Genomic DNA, 18081 nt, shown 5'->3' with positions numbered 1-18081 from the left:
CATGGGCTCTGGAGGGGGTTGGGAGAGGACCGAGTTTCCCCATCTACCCACGTCAAAAACCCAGAGGCTCTGGGCTAAGGGTTGGAAAAGGTGGGTGAGAGGGAGGTGCAGAGTTGAGGAGGGGAAGAGGGTGGCTTTTCTCCCTTCCTATGAGACAGACCTTCCCTGTTTTTGGGACTCTGGATGTCTCTCTTCACGTCCCTCAAAAAGCGAACTAGTTCGAACCCACTACTAATATATATAACTTTTTAATTTTATTTTTTATTGATTTTAGAGAAGAAAAGTAACATCAATTTGTTGTTTCACTTATCTATGCATTTATTGGTTGCTTCTTTTATGTGCCTTGACCAGAGATCGAACCCACAACCCTGACATAGCGGGAGGACGCTCTAACCAACCGAGTCACTCGGCCAGGGCTAATTTTTTTATTTTTTATTTTAATGGTGTTATCCTCAGGGAGAAAGTGTTTTCTCCCATGTCAGGGATGGTCTCCTCCAGCCCTTGAGATGCTTACTGTATCTTCCATAAAAAGGGCTCTTTCCAACTCCCGGTCCTAACGATTGTCGTTGATAATGGTGCCGCTCTACGTTGTTTGGGGGCAGACGGCACCCCCTCCTCCAACCCTTGTTAGGGATGGACTCTCTCGGTTATTAAACAGCTGAGCGACGTCCGTCCTCCTGGAATCCGTCATGGACTTTCCCAAGCCCGGGGCCTGAAATCCCAAGTGGGCGGATCCATTGAACTTGGAAAGTGGGCTCTCCTCACCCTCGTCCCCCCACTCAGAATGGACGTTTCCGGGAGCCAGGACACTCCCCCAAGGCTCATTCCAAGAATACCAGGCTTCAGAGATTAGAAAAGGGTGGTGGGTGGGGTTTACTTCCTCTGGTGACAGAAATGGACTCTTCCAGTACCCTTTGCCCCAAATTTCTCAGTGGCCCCGGGCGGTGCAGTGAAAGCCAGTCAACCAGAGCGGGTCTCTGGGCGCTGAAGGGTGGTGGGCCAAACACGGCAGGTCCACCCGGTCCGTCCTTCTAACCAGCGTTCTTCAGTACCGGGTCCCATTCTGGCCGAGGAGCTCCAAGCCTGGTGGCGGAGAGACAGTTCTGAATTGCTATCTGTATAATGGCGTTATGATTGGAGAAGAAAAAGGGGCATTGTATATTGAAAGGTGGTTGAAAACCAAGATATAGTTTAAGTCTGGCTGACACTTATAGCGGCGTGACCTTGGGCGAGACATTCAACCTCTCTGGACCTCAGCTTTAACCTCTACTTAATGGGGTCAGAGATGAATGACTGTCTCCTCTGCCCAAGGATTCTCGGTCTCACGCGGTTAGGTCTCCACTTCTCGGCCGCTAGATAAGGGAGGAGGAGGGCATAGGGACATCTTCCTGGAAGAAGATTTAAGGAGTCGTGGGTGGAAGAGATTAGGGAGAAAGGGGAACAGAAACACTTGCGCAGTAAACACTTCACGCTTTCTTGCCCCTCCCATCCCTTCTCTGCAGCAGGGAATTGCAGGCGACGCTCCACCTATCCCAGCCCAGCGGAGTGACACCCTCCCTTGTCCGCCTTATATCGCCCTCCTCCGGCCCACATAACCGCCCAATTGGGGGCGGAAGTAGGACGGGCCTGGCGAATCCGCGACGCCTGCGGGGGCGATCTCTTCGTCCATTGGCCCCAGTCAACGCAAGTCTCGCCTCCTCAAGCCCGCTCCCCGGCCTTCCTCCCGTCAATCCCTCCCTCGCGGGGAGCGTCCTGACCCAATCACTATCGGACTGGGCCGCGCGAAGGGGGCGGTCCCACAGGACGTAATCGAACTCCGCCTGTCTCTTGGGCAACGCCCCTCCCAAACGGAAATAGCGGGGCGCAGGACCAATCATAGAGGCGTGTCTTTGTCCTGCGGCCAATGAGCAAGGGAGTGAGGGAGAGCGAAGTCTGAGCGACAGAACTTGAGCCAATGGGCGGTGAGAGCTCAAGCGGCAGAGGAGAGGGGAGGGGCCGGAGGCGGTGCTGCGGCCTTCCAGCCCGCCCGCCAGCCAGCCAGCCCGTCCACCCCCACGGCGGCCGGCTCCGCTCCTTGGCGTTGCCTGGGGTCCTTTTCCTCCTGGTCCCCGCCTGCCAGCCCCCGCTGCGCTGTGCCCTGCCCGGCCTGGCCTGGAGCCGACACCACCGCCATCATGCCGGCCGTGTCCAAGGGCGATGGGATGCGGGGGCTCGCTGTGTTCATCTCCGACATCCGGAACTGTAAGAGCTCGGCCGGGGGGACACTGGAGGAGAGGGGAGCGATGGATTGAGGGGTTGGGGGTTATAGACGGGCCCGGGGGATAGAAAACCATTGCGGTCGAATAGGGAAAAGATAGATAGGGCCCGGGGGAAACTTTAAGGTGGGGGGAATGAAGGGGCTCAGGGTGTCCTAGAGTGCCTCTTGAGGTGACTACACGGAGTGGCTAGAGACGTCCGAGAGGGTCTTAAAGGCGAGGAGATTAGTAAGGTTTCGAGGATGGGGGCAGAGAGGTGTCCCCGGGAATGATGGGCTTGGGGGGGGTCGTATTAGAGGGACCCCTGATGTAGATAGAAAGGGAAGGATGTGCATGGGTGTGTGTCGGGGTGCCCCGTGAAGCGATAGAGTGGGATGAGGCCAGAGGGGACTGGGAAGACGTCAAACACTGGAAGCCTAATGGGTTCGTGGTTGAGGGGGTGTCATAGAGGGAAGGGGCTAGATAGGTCACTGAGGCTCTAGGCTAGTGCATAGAGAGGGCCTGGGAGTGATAGAAAGTCCCAGGGGTTAGGGGAGGAGAGATGGGAAAGTGGAGGACTAAAAAACGGGACCCTGGTGAGGGGTAGCGGAGCTCCAGGATGTAGGATTGCTTAGGAGATGTGGAGAAGGGGCTAGAAGGGTTACTAAGAGGAAAGGAGGGACTGAAGGGGTACAGGGAAGACGTTGCAGGTGGGGAGTCTTGGGAGAACCTGAGGTGGGGAGATGAGGGTCTGGAAAGGAGAGGCACTGTAAAGCGGGGGCCTGGGAGATGTTCCAGAAAGGGGAGATAGCCAGGGGGCCTTAGGAATTTATGGGGATGAGATCTGAAAAGCTGAGGGGTGGGGGAAGCCCTCTCTCAGAAAGGGTCAGATACAGCCTTGAATCTGGAACCTGACCACATCAATATGGGGACAGTTATCACCAGCAGGAAGGATTGTCGTGATGATGGGAGGCCTGGTGCCAAGTCAGCTCCAAGCTCCTTGTAGCAGGTGTTGGTGTTTGGAGCTGTCAAGAGCTTCAGAGGCTGTATCTGCTGGGCTTTGGGGTTAGCCAGACCTGGGTTTGAGTGCTCTCACTCCCTAGCCATGTGACCTTGGATGAGAGACTTCACCTCAGTTTCCTTATCTGTCAGGAGGGACTGCTCTTCTCACTTTCCTGATGAGATTGTTCTGATAATGTGCATGGACGGGGCCTTTCCCACATTCCAGGCACTAGACAGATCTTCACTATTTTTGTTGTTTTGCTGGATCTGAGGAGTTGCCTCCATTAGGTGCCCAATGATTGTTTTAGAATTTAGTAGGTATGGAAGGATCTCGTATGTGTTAGGTGCTGGTGAAAAGGAGGCGTGGAAGAAGTATCAGGTGGAGAAGAGATGTTATGGTAGTTATGAAAAGGGGTGGAGCTAAGAGGGTTTGTGAACTCCATGAGGGGCCAGCTGTTAGAAGCAGGTGTGCATTGCCTCTGATACCTACCAGCCATGTGACCCTTGGCAAGTCACTTAACCTCTCTGCGGCTCAGTTTTCTTATCTGCAAACCTCATGCATAACAGCATCTTGCCCTTTGAAAGTTCATTCATTCCTTTGACAAGTACTTAAAAAAATTTTTTTTTATGTCTTTATTAATTTCAGAGAGAGGAAAGGAGACAGACAGAAACATCAATGATGAGAAAGTCATTGATTGGCTGCCTTCTGCATGCCCCCTACTGGGGATCGAGCCCACAACCCAGGCATGTGCCCTGACCGGGAATCGAACCTCGATCTCCTGGATCATGGGTCGACTACTGAGCCACTGCCAGCTGGAAGTACTTTTTGATCACTAGTGTGCCAGACACTGTTCCAGGGACTGGGGCTACAACCATGAGCAAAAATTCCTGCCTTTGGGAGCATCATGGCCTGAGGGAAATAGAAAAAATAAACACAGAGAACTCCCAATAAATGATACAATGTCACACTATGCTGTGGAGAAAAGTAAGGAAGTGGGGAGGGACCAGGATGGAGGGGGTGCTCAGTGAAGGCCTCACCAAGGAGGTGACATCTGAGTGGAGACTTGAGTGAAGTGAGGGAGGGAGCTCTGTGGATTTTGGAGGAAAGAGGGGTCTAGGCAAGGGAACGCACCATTCAAAGGTCCTGAGGTTGTGCACTCTTGTTGTGTGTTCACATAAGAGGAGGGGGCCTCTATGGCTGGAGCCCAGGGAGAAAGAGAGGGTGGGACCTGAGGGCAGAGAGGGGACAGGGATGTGTAGGCTTTGTGAGTCACTGTGAGCACTTTGGCCTTTCTCTGACTGGGTAGGTTTTGATCACAAGAGAGACATGAGCTGATTGATGTTTTAAAATAATTCCTTTGGCCACTGTGAAGAGCACAGACTGGAGGTGTGCGTGGAAGCCGGGAAATAATTAGGAGGCTGGTGCAGGTGTCCAGGTGTGAGATGGTGCTGGCTTGATGGGGGGAGAAGGGAATGGGGAGAAATGGTTAGGTTTGGGATCAATTGTGAAGGATTTGCAAAGGGATTGGATAATGGGGGTCGGGAAGGAAAGATAAATCAGGCCTGTCACTATAGGACCCCAGAGGGAAGCCAGAGGACAGAGGGGAAACTCCAGGTTGGGGGCAGTGGATATAATTTCACCAAATGAATTGGGGCTGGAGATGAGGGCTTCCTCTTGTCTTTCCTTTTCTCATCAAGTTTGTGTTGAGTGGCTAGTATGTTTCACGCCTTATCATGGGTGCTGGGGACACAGTGGTGAATAGGACAGACTTTTTTGTGCCCCTGTGAAGGAGACAGCTACTGCATAAAAAATGCAGCACTTCTTGTCATACACACGGAAATGTTCATAGCAGCATTATTCATAATGGCCCAAAAGTGGAAACAACCCAGATGTCCATCGACAGATGAATGGATAAACAAACGTGGTCCACCCACGCAATGGAATATTATTTAGCCATTAAAAAGAATGAAGTACTGATAGATGCTACAACATGGATGAAACTTGAAAGCATCATTCTAAATGAAAGAAGCCATACATACAAAAATGTGTGATTCCATTTATCGGAAATTTCCAGAATAGGCAAATCCATAGAGACAGAAAGTAGCTTAGTGGTTGCCTAGGGCCAAGGGATGATGGAATGCCGAGTGACTGCTAATGAGGACAGGGTTTCTTTTGGGGTGAGGAAAATGCTCTGGAATTAGATGGTGAAAATGGTTGCACAACATTGTGGATATATTAAGACCATTGACTCACACCCTTTAAAGTGATGAACTTTATGGTATGTGAATTCTATCTTTTTTTTTTTTCCTTTTAATTCTCAACCAAGGATACATTTTAAAAAATTGATTTTAGAGAGAGGGGAAGGGAGAGAGAAAGATAGATGTGAGAGAGAAATATTTATTGGTTGCTTCCCGTGTGCACCCTGATTGGGGATTGAACCCACAACCTAGGTATGTGTCCTGACTGGAAATCGAACCCACAACCTCTTGGTGCATGAGATGATGCTCCAACCAACCAAGCCACCGGCCAGGGCTCTATCTTAATTTTTTAAGTGGAAAAATATTGTAGCTGTCCTAGGTCCAGCAAGGGAGGGGGCCTCCATGTTAAGAGAATGGGGGCCGTTTGCTTTACTCAGAAATGTGGAGGAGTTAGCCAGACCAAGGGAGGTGGAGAACTGCGAAGGTAGAGGGACAAGTGCAAGGGTCCTGAGTCCCAGTCAAGACTCTGAGCTAAGTAAGGCCTAGGGTCTGACTTTGGGGAGTTGGGCAGGGTGTTTGTCCTGAGAGCACTGGAGGGTTTCAAGCAGGAGGGAGGGAAAAGAAGGGATGAGGGACGAGGCAGTGCCCAGAAGTGAACAGGTGAGGAGGGTGAGGAGCCAAAGGCATCCTGCTGGAGGATCTGAAGAGCATAGTGGAGTTGAGAGAGAGAGATCTAGGAGGAGATGAAGGGCAGGCTCTGAGGAGGGCCAGGAGGGCAAATTCTGCAGATAAGAGCTTGAGGCTGGGTGCAGCCTGAGGGTGTGGTCCTGGCCTGTCAGGGCGGGAATGGGCCTTGCAGTCACTTATCTGACTGGGAGCTCCCTAGGGCAGCGGCTGGGGCTGCCCCCTCTCTACGGCCCCAGCTCTCTCCAAGCCTGAGGAGCATTTTTGAGGGAGTGAATGGGAGGAGGGGTGCTGAGCAATTCCATTAGGGCAAATCCCACTCCAAATTGTGAGCCATTCTGTTTGTGACATCTCCTCCAGACCCTGGAGCATAGGCCCTGGTCTGATCCTTCTCTGTGTCCCCAGTTCTGCCTACTGCAGGACCTGGCTCACTGAAGTCCTCAGGAGATAGTTGCCCATTGGATGGATGAATGAATGAATGAATGAATGAATGAACTAACCTTTACTGAGCCCTGATTGAGAGCCAGACACTAGGTAATGGGACTACAACAGTGAACTAGAGTCCCTTTTCTGTGGTGTTCACATTCTAGGGAGGAGATGGAACAATACACAAGTAAATATGTAGTATTCCGGTGTTCAAACAGGTGGCAGTGGGCTTTGGAGGGAAATAAAGCAGGGAAGGGGAGTCTGGGGACAGGATTAGGGATGGTGCTGTTATATAGTTTTGTCAGAGAGTCTCTTGCTGAAAAGGTGATGGTTGGAGGAAAGAATCGAGTTTAGTGGGTGAATTGGGCCTGCATAAATTTGGAGGAGGGCATTTCTGGCAGAGGGAACAGCTTGTGCAAAGGCCCTGCCTGAGTCAGGACTGTGCTTGAAGTGGAGGAGTTCCAGGAGCGAATAAGAGGAGGTTGGGGGATAGGGTGGGAGTTTCGGTCGGAGAGGGAGCTCTGGTGGATGTGCAGGGCCTGGGGGGCCCTAATGAGGACTCTGCTTTTACTCTGAGCACAGTTGTAGCCATGGAGGGTTTTGGAGTAGAGAAGGGACAAGATTTTACTCGGGTTTTGATAGGAACCCACTACCCACTGCAGAGAACAGAGAATGAATCCCACTTTGGTGGTTCTCCAACATTAGCCTGCCACTGGGGATTTCTCCTCCCCCTGCCACAATTGCATTCAACACCTCCCTGTGCCAGGGCTGCTCTGGACCCTGTAGATGCCGCTGGGAGTGGAGCAGCTGCACCTCCCTTTGGGGGCCTGGCGTGGTCTGTTGAGGTTTCGCAGATCAGCGCATGCACCCTTCGTGTTGGGCAGCGGCTCAGGGCGGGTCTTTGCAGCTGCGCTCCAGCTGGGGAATGACAGGGTGTGACTTGGTTGCTCAAGGAGAGTTTTCTTTCTCTGAGGGATGGTGATGACTTTGGTAACATGAGCACAGTCTAACCCAGCACTAAAAAAGTCAAACCAGTGAAATTAATTGTAATATGTTTTATTTACCTCAGTGCGTGCAAAATAGTATTTGAATGTGTAATCAATAGTTTGTAAATGGTTAATGAGACAGATTATGTTCCTTTCTTAATTCAAAGGCTGCATTTTCATAGGAAACACTTGCTCGCTATGAAGAGTTCATAAAACGTAGATTCGTGGGGCACACAGGTTGTTCCAAACATACTTTTGCAGTAACTGAATTGTGAATCAGTTTTTCAATTTAAATTTATTAACGGTAAATAAAATTAGGAATTCAACCCTCAGTCACATTGGCCATATTTCCAACATATGTGGCCAGTGGCTCCTATATTGGACAGGAAGGGAGAGGGAGAGAGAGAGATAGAAACAGCTCAGCATGTTCTGAGCTGGTTAGTGGTCCAGAGTCAGCAAGCATCATCTCCCAAAATCCTCTCTGAGGACCCAGGGCTGCTTGGCCTTGCATGGGAGACTCAGAATTGTATAGATGGGAACAGTGTTGCCTTGTATTGTAAATAGCAGTTGTCTAGAAGGCTGTGGAGGCTCTTGCAGTGAAGGACCAAGTTCTTTGGTTCCCTCCAGGGCAGAGTCATGGTTTGTTAGGATGCTTTTGGTGGCAGTGAGAGACCCACCCCTGTGCCTTTTTGGCTTAAACCCTTAGGGAAGGCTTCATCTCCTGCAACCAGAGCATATGCTCAGCACAGTCAGCAGTTTCTTGCTCTGGCCTGTCGCAAGGGGGTAGCCTTTTTCCACCCACATGTCCCTTACAGCCATAGTTACAGGCAGAAGAGGGACCTGCGTCCTTCCACGGCTCCTCAGTACCCTCAGAAAACCCAGGCAGGGCTGCGCGGTCTGGCTGCGCCCACTGTGCTAGCCAGTGGGCTTCGCACAGGCTGGTCCTCCTGCCCAGAGCACACTTGCCCTTAGTTCTGCCTGGTGCATTTTAGCCTCATCTTTTGATCCTCAAATCCCAGGAGCTGATTCCTGCCTGCCAGCCCCTGTTGTGTTTGCCTAGGTCAAAATGCTCCCAATTGCCCCTCTCAGCCTCCTCTCCAGTCTAGGAGTCTCTGAGTGCAGGGCTGGGGTGACAGAGCCCTGAGCCTGGCCCCAGAGAATGAAGATGAGGGAAACCCTTTAGAATGTGTGCATGCTTCCTGTGACGGTGAGCTCATCCCTGTGATGCTGGCTGGTCCTGAATGCTGGAAAGCCTTTGCTTCCATTAGCTCCTCCTGTCACCACTGCCTTCAGCCCGTTTCACCCAGGGGTTATCTTCAGCAGCGTGTGTGCGCTGTCTCTGGGTGTTCTTGCCTCGAGGTCTCTGCAGAGGCTGTGTGCTTGGTAGGATGCTCTCCCTACATGGTTGCAGCCCCTTCTCTTTTAGAGAACTGACGCTCTGTTTTCTCTGTGAATTTTTTTTTATAGCAAAGTACATCAGTTATGCAGAAGACAGTATCAAATAGATGTGGACAATTTAAAGAAAAAATACACACATACACATATATATTGTTTCATTTATTTTTATTTTAAAAAATCCTTACCAGAGGATATTTTTTCCATTGCTTTTCAGAGAGAGTGGAAGAGAGAGAGAGAGAGAGGGAGAGAGGGAGAGAGAGAAACATCAATGTGAGAGAGACACAATGATTGGTTGCCTTCTGCACGCACCCCAACCAGGACTGGGGATCGAGCCTGCAACTGAGGTACATGCCCTTGATCAGAACTGAACCCGAGACCCTTCAGAACCCAGGCCAGTTCTCTAACTACTGAGCCAAACCAGCTAGGGCCACATATATAGTTTTTAAATAGTCTTTAAATTGTCCATACTTGTTTGATATTGTCTTCTGTATAATTGAGTACGTTCCAATAAAAATGTTTTGCTCTGTAATTTTAATATATAAATATATTTGTATACACATACATATATAAATATAAACATATATATATATATGGAAACATCATATCTGTTAAAAAACCACAGATCATAAGTATCCAGCTTGGTGAATTTTCCCTGGTTGAACACAGCCACGTAGCCAGCCCGCAGATACAGACCCGCATCCCTGCCTGGCTCCCTGGCACCCCCTCATGTGCCCTCCAGTCCTCACCCCTCCCCAGGGACAACCACCACTGGGTCATCCCACACCATAGATTAGTTTTGCCTGCTTCTCGAAGCTTTTAATAGAGGTGTAAGTGAAGGCCAGAGAGGTTGCTAGCCTCGAAAATTTAATTGCCGTTCAAATATTCATCTGTGATAAAGTGTAGGCAGCTACTTTGTGATACGTGATCCATTTATAACAGACTTTTTTTCTGGCCCCTATAGGATAGTTTTAGGGCAAGCACTTGAAGCACTTGCGGTCCTTCTCGGGTTAGGAACCGCACAGAGCGCGCGCTGTAGTTTCCAGGGGCCTGCCTGTGCCCTCTGGTCACCGCCTGCCCTGCCCCCAGAGGGAGGTGCTGTCCTAACCTCCAGGCACCCTTGAGCAGGTACCGGTGGCCGGTGGACTGCTCCTGAACCCTCCTCATCTTTCACAGCCCTCCTCGGATGTCCGCCCCCCCCCGCAGCCTCCGCCGAGGCCCGGGCGGCGGGGCAGCCTCTGTCCCCGCGCGTCCGCCCAGTGTGGGGACGGAGCACCCGCCTGCGCCCACCGGGCCGGGCGTCCCTGGGGCAGATCGGCAGTCCTGGGTCGGCCCGAGTCTTGGGTGCCCAGCGTAGCCCTTCTCAGGCCTGGCCCCTGGGGCCTCAGGAAACGTGTAATTAATAATGAAGGATCAGATGGCCTCTGGGGCCGCACAGGCCAGTTCAGACTCATCATTGAAGTGCTGACCCCTTACCTCCTGGGTCCCAGAGAGCTCCCACCCTCGTCCCCAGGCTGCCACTCCTGAGGAGGGGAGGGGTCACTCCGCAGTTCCCAGGGCCTTATTCACATCTTCGTGCCTTTTCTGAGCCCAGGCCCTCCCTAAGCCCTTGGAACAGGGAGTGGCTACCTAGAAGAGTGGCAGGCACTGGCCCTGTTTTCAGCCGGCTTCCTACCTGGTCTGGGGAACAGAAGTGGACCCAGACACCCATGATGTGCTCTCAGGGAGGCGACCCAGGCAGTGTGGGAGCCCAGAGGAGGCCAGTGGACTTACAGTGTGAGCCACATGTGTGGCTTTAACTTCTCCCAGTGGCTACATTTTTTGAAAAAAGGTAGAAAGAAACAGGGAAAATTAATTCTAATAATATATTCATGATACCTAATACACCCCAAACATTGTCATTTCAGCATGTAATCAATATTTTAAAAATTTTACGAGATATTTTACTCCCCCCACACACACACACTCAGTCTTCTAAATCTGGGTGGCTTTGCCATGTACAGCCCACCTCAGTTTGGAACAGCCACGCTTCAGGTGCTCAAGAACCTCCTGGCTAATGGCTGCTGTGGGGGACAGCTCAGCACCGAGGGGTCTGGCCTGGTGACTGTGTAGCAGTGGGACCTTCATCAGATTGGAAAGCTGGGGGAGGACCAGGTTTTCAGGAGACGCCGAGCTCAGTGGGGATGTGGTGGGAGTGAGGGTCCTGGGGGACAGAGAGAAGGCAGCCGAGCCATTCATTCATTCTTTCTTTCTTTCTTTCTTTCATTCCTTTCTTTGTCATATATTTTTTGCCAGGCCAGTGGTGGGGGCTGGTGCAGGGGTAACCAGATTTGTGGGTGGGGATAGGAATTCCCAGGAAGAATGTAATTCAGACGCCACAGTGAGAGAAGGAAGTCAGGGATCCCCCAAAGTGTGTGCCAGGTTTCTCCTCAGGGTTGGCGAGACCGATGAGCCTTAGTTACTATCACCTCCCTGAAGCTCCCAGCTAGAGATAGGGCCCAGGCCTGATCTCAGCCTCAGGGCCCGGGGCCCCAGCCTGGAGAGAATTTGCCCTTCCAGCTGAGAGGGACCTTGCCAAGGAAAGTGAGGGCAGATGGCTCAACTCTCCAAGACCCTCATCACCAGCCCTGCCTTTTCCTCCCCAGGTAAGAGCAAGGAGGCGGAGATTAAGAGAATCAACAAGGAACTGGCCAATATCCGCTCCAAGTTCAAGGGTAGGTGGGGGTCTGGACTCCTGGGTCTGAGGGAAAGGGGGGGCTGGGACTCCTGGGACTTGCAGGTGTGATCTTTCCTCATTTTGCCTCCCCTTTCCTCCTTCCTCTGGCCCCAGGGGACAAAGCCTTGGATGGCTACAGTAAGAAAAAGTATGTGTGTAAACTACTCTTCATCTTCCTGCTTGGCCACGACATTGACTTTGGGCACATGGAGGCTGTGAACCTGCTTAGCTCCAACAAGTACACAGAAAAGCAGATAGTGAGTCTGGGGAGGAGGGGCTGGGGGCCTGGGCTTCTCAGTCTGAGGGAGGAGGAGGCTGGAAGTATAGACTCTAGGGTATGAGAGTTGGGGCCTAGGACCAGTTAACCACAAGGATCCCCTGCTCCCACCTCCCTGCCCACCCAGGGTTACCTGTTCATCTCAGTGCTGGTGAACTCGAACTCCGAGCTGATCCGGCTTATCAACAATGCCATCAAGAACGACCTGGCCAGCCGCAACCCCACCTTCATGTGTCTGGCCCTGCACTGCATCGCCAATGTGGGTAGCCGTGAGATGGGCGAGGCCTTTGCCTCTGACATCCCTCGAATCCTGGTGGCCGGGTGAGTTACTGGAGACCTGTGGTTGGGATGAGGGGGCGGTGGGGGAGTCAAGGCCCAGCCAGGTTTGGGGCTCAAAGAGGTTATGTCACCTGCTCAAGGTTTCCCGGCCAGGATGTGGAGCTCACGCTGAGCTTGGAACTCCAGTGATCCTGGTGACAGCCCTATGGTTGTGTCTCCTATTCTCAGTGAGCCCACTGACTCGACAGTGTGAGGCAGCCTCCCAGCAAAGCAGGGCGATGTCTGTCTGATTAACTGACCTTTAACATCTAGTAGAGAGGAGGTTATAACCTCCAGTTATGTTGGTGACAGCTCTCTAGAAATTCTCCATCTTCATTCATTCATTCATTCATTCATTCATTCATTCATTCAACAAAATCTATTGAGCATCTACCATGTGCAAGGCGTTATGCTGATTGCTGGGGATGTACACATGACCAGAAATGGACATAGTCATTGTCCTCCCAACATTCGTGATCCAGAGTGGAGAGATAAACATTGATTGAATAATTGCAGGAGGAAGCATTCAATTCTTCTCCTTAGGAACCCCTAAGGGCATTTAATAGGGGCTCTTGACCTAGCCTGGAGGATCAGGGAGGGCTTCCCAGAGGAAGTGGCACAGGCTGAGGGCTAAGTGAGGAGGAATAATTGGCCATGGAAAAGGGAAAGGCATGAAGGGCAGTGATCGTCCAGCAAATATTTCTGGAGGACCTACAATGTGCTGGGCATTGTTATGGGTGTGGGGGGCTGGTGAGCAGCAAGAACTATTGTGCCCACCCTTGGGGAGCTTACATGTAGTGGGGGAATCCAAACAGCAAACACATACACAAAGAAATAAGATGAGTTCAGACAGTAACAGATACTCTGAAGGAAAAAAAACAGGGTAGTGAGGGGCACTGGGGGTGGTGGGGGAGGCTACTTAAATTAGACTTGTTAGGGAGGATCTCTCCAAGGAGGGGACGTAATTTGACACTACAATGATAAGAACAGTCATTGAAAAATGTTGGAGCAAGAGTGTCCCAAGCAAAAGGAGCAGCAAGTGCAAAGGCCCTGAGGTTGGCATGAGCTTTCTACCTTCATGGAACCAAGAGATGGTGTTTATGGCAGGTGTATCATGAAAAGGAGAGAGAGAAGTTTGGATTTTATTGTAATTCATGGGGGAGGCAGGTGAATGACATGAGCGGCTTTGTAATTTTAAAAGATCACTCAGCCTAGTGTGGGAAAAGGTAGAACTTGTATTTCTGGCAGTGTGTGGACTAGATTCCTGACTGATGCTCTTGTTGAAACCCAGCTGTCAGATTCCTGACTGATGCTCTTTTTGAAACCCAGCTGTCAATGTTGAATAAAAGAGGGAAGGAAATATTCTTCAATGTATTTATGAGCTAGCAAGAAAGTAAGGATGAGCCATGAGCTAAGAGGAGCCTGGCACCTGGGGAGATGAGCAGAGTGCTGTATGTAGCCAGATTTTGCTTAGAGGACATTTGCTGACTTGGGTGAACCTAGTGTTGGTTTTGGGGACCATGCAGCCTCTGGGAACAAAAGACAAAACTTGTCCAAGGAGAAGCTCCAGAGACCACATTTCAAAATGAACATGATTTAGAAATAAACCCCCTCAGGGAATATAAGTGAAATTACCTGTTTTGAACCTTGGCACAGAGCAGCTTGCACACTGGGTTTCAGCCCGATTTCCGCCTACCTGGGTCATCGACAAATCCTTCAGCCAAGCCTTAGTTCAAAGTGATGCAAACCGATAGACCCCAGTGCCTGGCAGAAGCAAAGAAGCCTTTTCTGGAGGAAGCCACCTTCTCCACAGGCCTCAAAGGTTTCCACAGGGGAAGCTCCGAGTTCCATGAGTAGCTCACAGTCGAAAATCACTAAGCATAGGACGCAAGACACCACGAGGGAGAACCAGCAGAAAGAAACCTGAAAAGGACAGTCGAATTAGAATTTTCCTACAGGATGTAAAAGAAGTCTGTTTAATAGGTTCCAAGAAACATGAGAATGACTTAAACATTGGAGCAGAGTACAAGCAGATTTGGTAAAGAAATGGAAAGTGTCACTGAAATTCTTTTAAAAATTAAGTGCTCTGGTTTAGCAGCAGAGTAGACACAGTCAAAGTAGAATTAACAGATAGTAGAACTGAAGAAATGAATGAGAATGCAGCCCAGAGAGAAAGAGATGGGAAAAAAAATATTTTTAAGATTTTTTTGTTTTACTGATTTTTAGAGAGAGAGGGAGAGAGAGGAAGGGAGAGGAGGAGAGAGAGAAAAAAAACACACACATGGATTTAGTTCCACTCATTTATGCATCATTGGTTGAGTCTTGTATGTTCCCTGACTGGGGATCCAACCTGTAGCCTTGGTATATCAGGACAACGCTCTAACCAACTGAGCTACCCGGCCAGGGCTAAGTTCACTGTTTTAACTATTTTAAAGGGTCAATTCGACAGTCTTTAGTATCTTCACAATGTTGTGTAACCCCCACTACTAACTTAATTCCAGAACATTTTCATCACCCCAGAAAGAAGCCCGCAGCCATTAGCGGTCCACTCCACCTCGCCTCCCTCTCTAGCCCTGGCAGCCACGAGCCTGCTTTCCGTCTCTGTGGATTTGCCTGTCCTGGACATTTCAGATAAATGGCGTCCTACAACGTGTGGCCTTCTGTGTCTGGCTTCTTCCACTCAGCACAGTGTCCTCCAGGTTCACCCACGTTGTAGTGTGGGTCAGTGCTTCGTTCCTTTTTATGACTGAATAATAATATTCCACTGTCGGATGGACCACATCTTATTTATTCATTCATAAAAAGGTTCCGCCTTTGGCTAGCACGTCTAAAGTACGCATTCGTGCGGCCTGGTGTCCAGTTCCCTTGGGCAGATGCCTGGTGCGGAATTGCTGAGTCACGTGGTGCAGTGGTGCGGTGCCTTTTTAGAAGAAGCAGCCGTTGCAGTTGAGTTCCCCCTCGTGCCCCTCCCATCCTCTCCCCACCTTCCCCTCCTCCCTCCCCGGTCCCCTAAATCCAGTGGTTTTGTCCTTTTATACCTTGGTTCAGCCCTTCAAATTATTGAGTTTTAAACTTCACCTAAATAGTGTCAGAGCCTCTGTTTAACCTCACAAGTTGATGAATAGCCCTTACTCCTCGGGTTGGTATTTGACTGGACGTCTCCCAGCCTGTAACAGGAGATGATAATAGAACTCGCTCCTTAGAGGGCTGCGGCGGGGATGAAACAGGTCCATACGCAGAAGCGCTTGGCACAGAGTGGCCTAGAGGAGGGGCTTGCGAGGGTGAGACCACCACTAACCCGCGTCCTCTTGGGGACACACCTCCCCCGTTTCCCGGTTTCATCTGATGATGGTCAGGCAGTGAACGTTCTTGTGCGTCACCTGGAACACCCCGGGATGGGACGTCCTGTGCAGAGATTTTGTCTTTCCTCATTAAGTTACTCAGTTTTCTGCTCAGCTGGCAACTTATCAGAGCGGCCTTCCTCTAAAACAGCGTCCGCAGCACGCGGTGCTCACACCTGCCCTAGTGTGTGCTGGAGCCCTGACCCCACCCAGTAGTATGGGGTGGGGGGCGCTTGGATACTGATCACCCACCTAGAATGTAAGCTGTGAGGACAGACATTTGGACCAATTTGTTCACCATTCTGTCCACACTGACTGCAGCATGCTGGTATTCAGTAGGCACTTAAGTACAGAGCCAGGCTTGACATTTTGTCTGCCAGTGACCCGTCAAGGCTGCTGAGATGTGGGCCATGTGACTAGTGCCAGACTGGATCCTGCGTCCTCCTGGGAGGAGCGAGAGAGGAGGGGCAGTGTGCGGGGCCTGGGTCACACTGACCCCACCCTCCCCACATTGTGTCCCTGCAGGGACAGCATGGACAGCGTGAAGCAGAGTGCGGCCCTGTGTCTTCTGCGGCTCTATAAGGCCTCCCCTGACCTGGTGCCCATGGGCGAGTGGACGGCTCGAGTCGTGCACCTGCTCAACGACCAGCACATGGTGAGGCCCGGCGCTGCTGTCCCCAGGCTCACCCCCACCCTTGATGTCCACCTGGAGGCCCAGGGAGGCCCACCCATGCCCTGGATGCCTTGGGCCCCCCCCCCCCGTCCCTGTCTTTACTCAGACACCTAGAGACCCTGGTCTAGTCTCCCCAGTACTTAACACTCACCTAAGTGTCCTTGAACCCCCACCACCTCTGTCCCTGACACCCACCTGGCTACCCAGTGGTCCTGTCCAGGGTCCCCAACACCAACACCCACTCATCACCTCAGAAAAATCCCAGCCTCCATTTCTGACACCCAGAGGTTCCCCCAGTGCCCGTTACCTGCCCAGCCAGCACAGCAATGCTGACCTCCGTCCCCACCCCAATACTTCCATTTCCGCCCTAGTCCCCACCCACCCTCTGCTCCATACCTAAGATACCTGAGCCCTCCCAGGGTCACTCCAGGTACCCAGAGTGCTGGTCATGTCCCTGAGCCCCAAAATACTCACTGTGATACCTATGTACCCCTAAGCGAACCCCTCCTACAACCCCACCCCATTGTTCCTGAGTCTCTGCTCTCAGATCCCCCCCTGCACACTCTTCCCCAGTCTGACCCTCCCACCAGGGCTCTGACCTGCCACCTGTCTGCTCCTGCAGGGCGTGGTCACAGCTGCTGTCAGCCTCATCACCTGTCTGTGCAAAAAGAACCCGGATGACTTCAAGACCTGCATATCCCTGGCTGTGTCTCGCCTGAGCAGGGTGGGTGTGGTCTCACCGCTAGCTACGGGTGGTGTCCCTCTCCCTTGGGGCACCTCTCTTGTCCCCCTTGCACTCCCTGGGAGGCAGCCTAACCAGTGATTGTGAACTCAGGCTCTGAGCTGGGTTCATCCACTGGGATGGTACCAGTGGCTGCCTCACAATAGCTACTGTGAATTAATCTGTGTAAAGTGTTAGGACAGGGTCTGGTGCATGGTGAGCACCCAGGAAATGAGAGCTGCTATCCTGATTTCCTTCCTCCCTCTTGCCCCTCTGTCTTTCTTCCTCCTGCTTTCTCTGCTTTTCCTCGCTCCTTTCCCATACATCTGGCTTTCACTCCTTCCTCCCCTCCCCTCCCCTCCCCTCCCCTCCCCTCCCCTCCCCTCCCCTCCCCTCCCCTCCCCTCCCCTCCCCTCCCCTCCCCTCCCCTCCCCTCCCCTCCCCTCCCCTCCCCTCCCCTCCCCTCCCCTCCCCTCCCCTCCCCTCCCCTCCCCTCCCCTCCTCATCCATACCCTGTCCTGGAAACATGCCCTGAGGCTTCCTGTGTGCCCCGGTCTGTGTGGGCTGATGGGTAACGTGGATGAGTTTGGCCTCAGCCCTCAAGGAGCCCCCTGTCCTGTTGGAGGAAGGGGGTGTGACAGGGCAGGCCAACTCAGTCACAGATTATCATAAAAGGGCTGGTTTGTGCTGTTGTGGAGGTAGCATAGGGCTTTGTAGGCCCCCAAAGGAAGTACATAACCCAGCCTGGAAATCCAGGAAGGCTTCCTGGGAGAGGTGATCCCTGTATTGAGACTTGGAATAAATATAAACATTTTCTGGGCAGGTAAAAAGGCCTGGATTCTCAAGCAAGAGAACAGCACACAGTTCATTCATTCGCTTTTTTCATTCTTTCACCACACATCCAAATAGTCCCATAAGCCAGGCTGGTGGGGGAGAGAGAAAGTGATAATGGGGGTAGGGCACAATACCATCATGGAGGTGGCACAGAGCATGGTGAGAATGCTTCCTGGAGAAGGGGTTTTCAAGGTTGAGTAGGAGTTTTCCGTGAAGAAGCAAAGTCACACGCCCTTTCACTAATTCTCCACCTACTCCCTTAACCTTTTTGTGCC

General features: G+C 51.7%; 1 protein-coding gene across 1 annotated transcript in view; it reads left to right on the top strand.

The window, feature by feature from the left end:
• The first annotated feature begins 2003 nt into the window (after positions 1-2003).
• AP2A1 (adaptor related protein complex 2 subunit alpha 1) overlaps positions 2004-18081 on the top strand; it is a 25701-nt gene continuing 9623 nt past the window's right edge. The window contains exons 1-6 of the mRNA XM_081118357.1: positions 2004-2241; positions 11572-11640; positions 11757-11899; positions 12047-12240; positions 16104-16233; positions 16874-16975. Of these exons, the coding sequence (XP_080974483.1) occupies positions 2175-2241; positions 11572-11640; positions 11757-11899; positions 12047-12240; positions 16104-16233; positions 16874-16975 (705 nt within the window). The 5' untranslated portion in view covers positions 2004-2174. The remainder of the gene's footprint in view (positions 2242-11571; positions 11641-11756; positions 11900-12046; positions 12241-16103; positions 16234-16873; positions 16976-18081) is intronic.

This window comes from Miniopterus schreibersii, assembly GCF_964146895.1.
Source record: "Miniopterus schreibersii genome assembly, chromosome: 18".
In the NCBI taxonomy this organism is placed as follows: Eukaryota; Metazoa; Chordata; class Mammalia; order Chiroptera; family Miniopteridae; genus Miniopterus; species Miniopterus schreibersii.
Note: the sequence above shows the minus strand (reverse complement) of the source record. Positions and strands in the feature narration are given on the sequence as shown.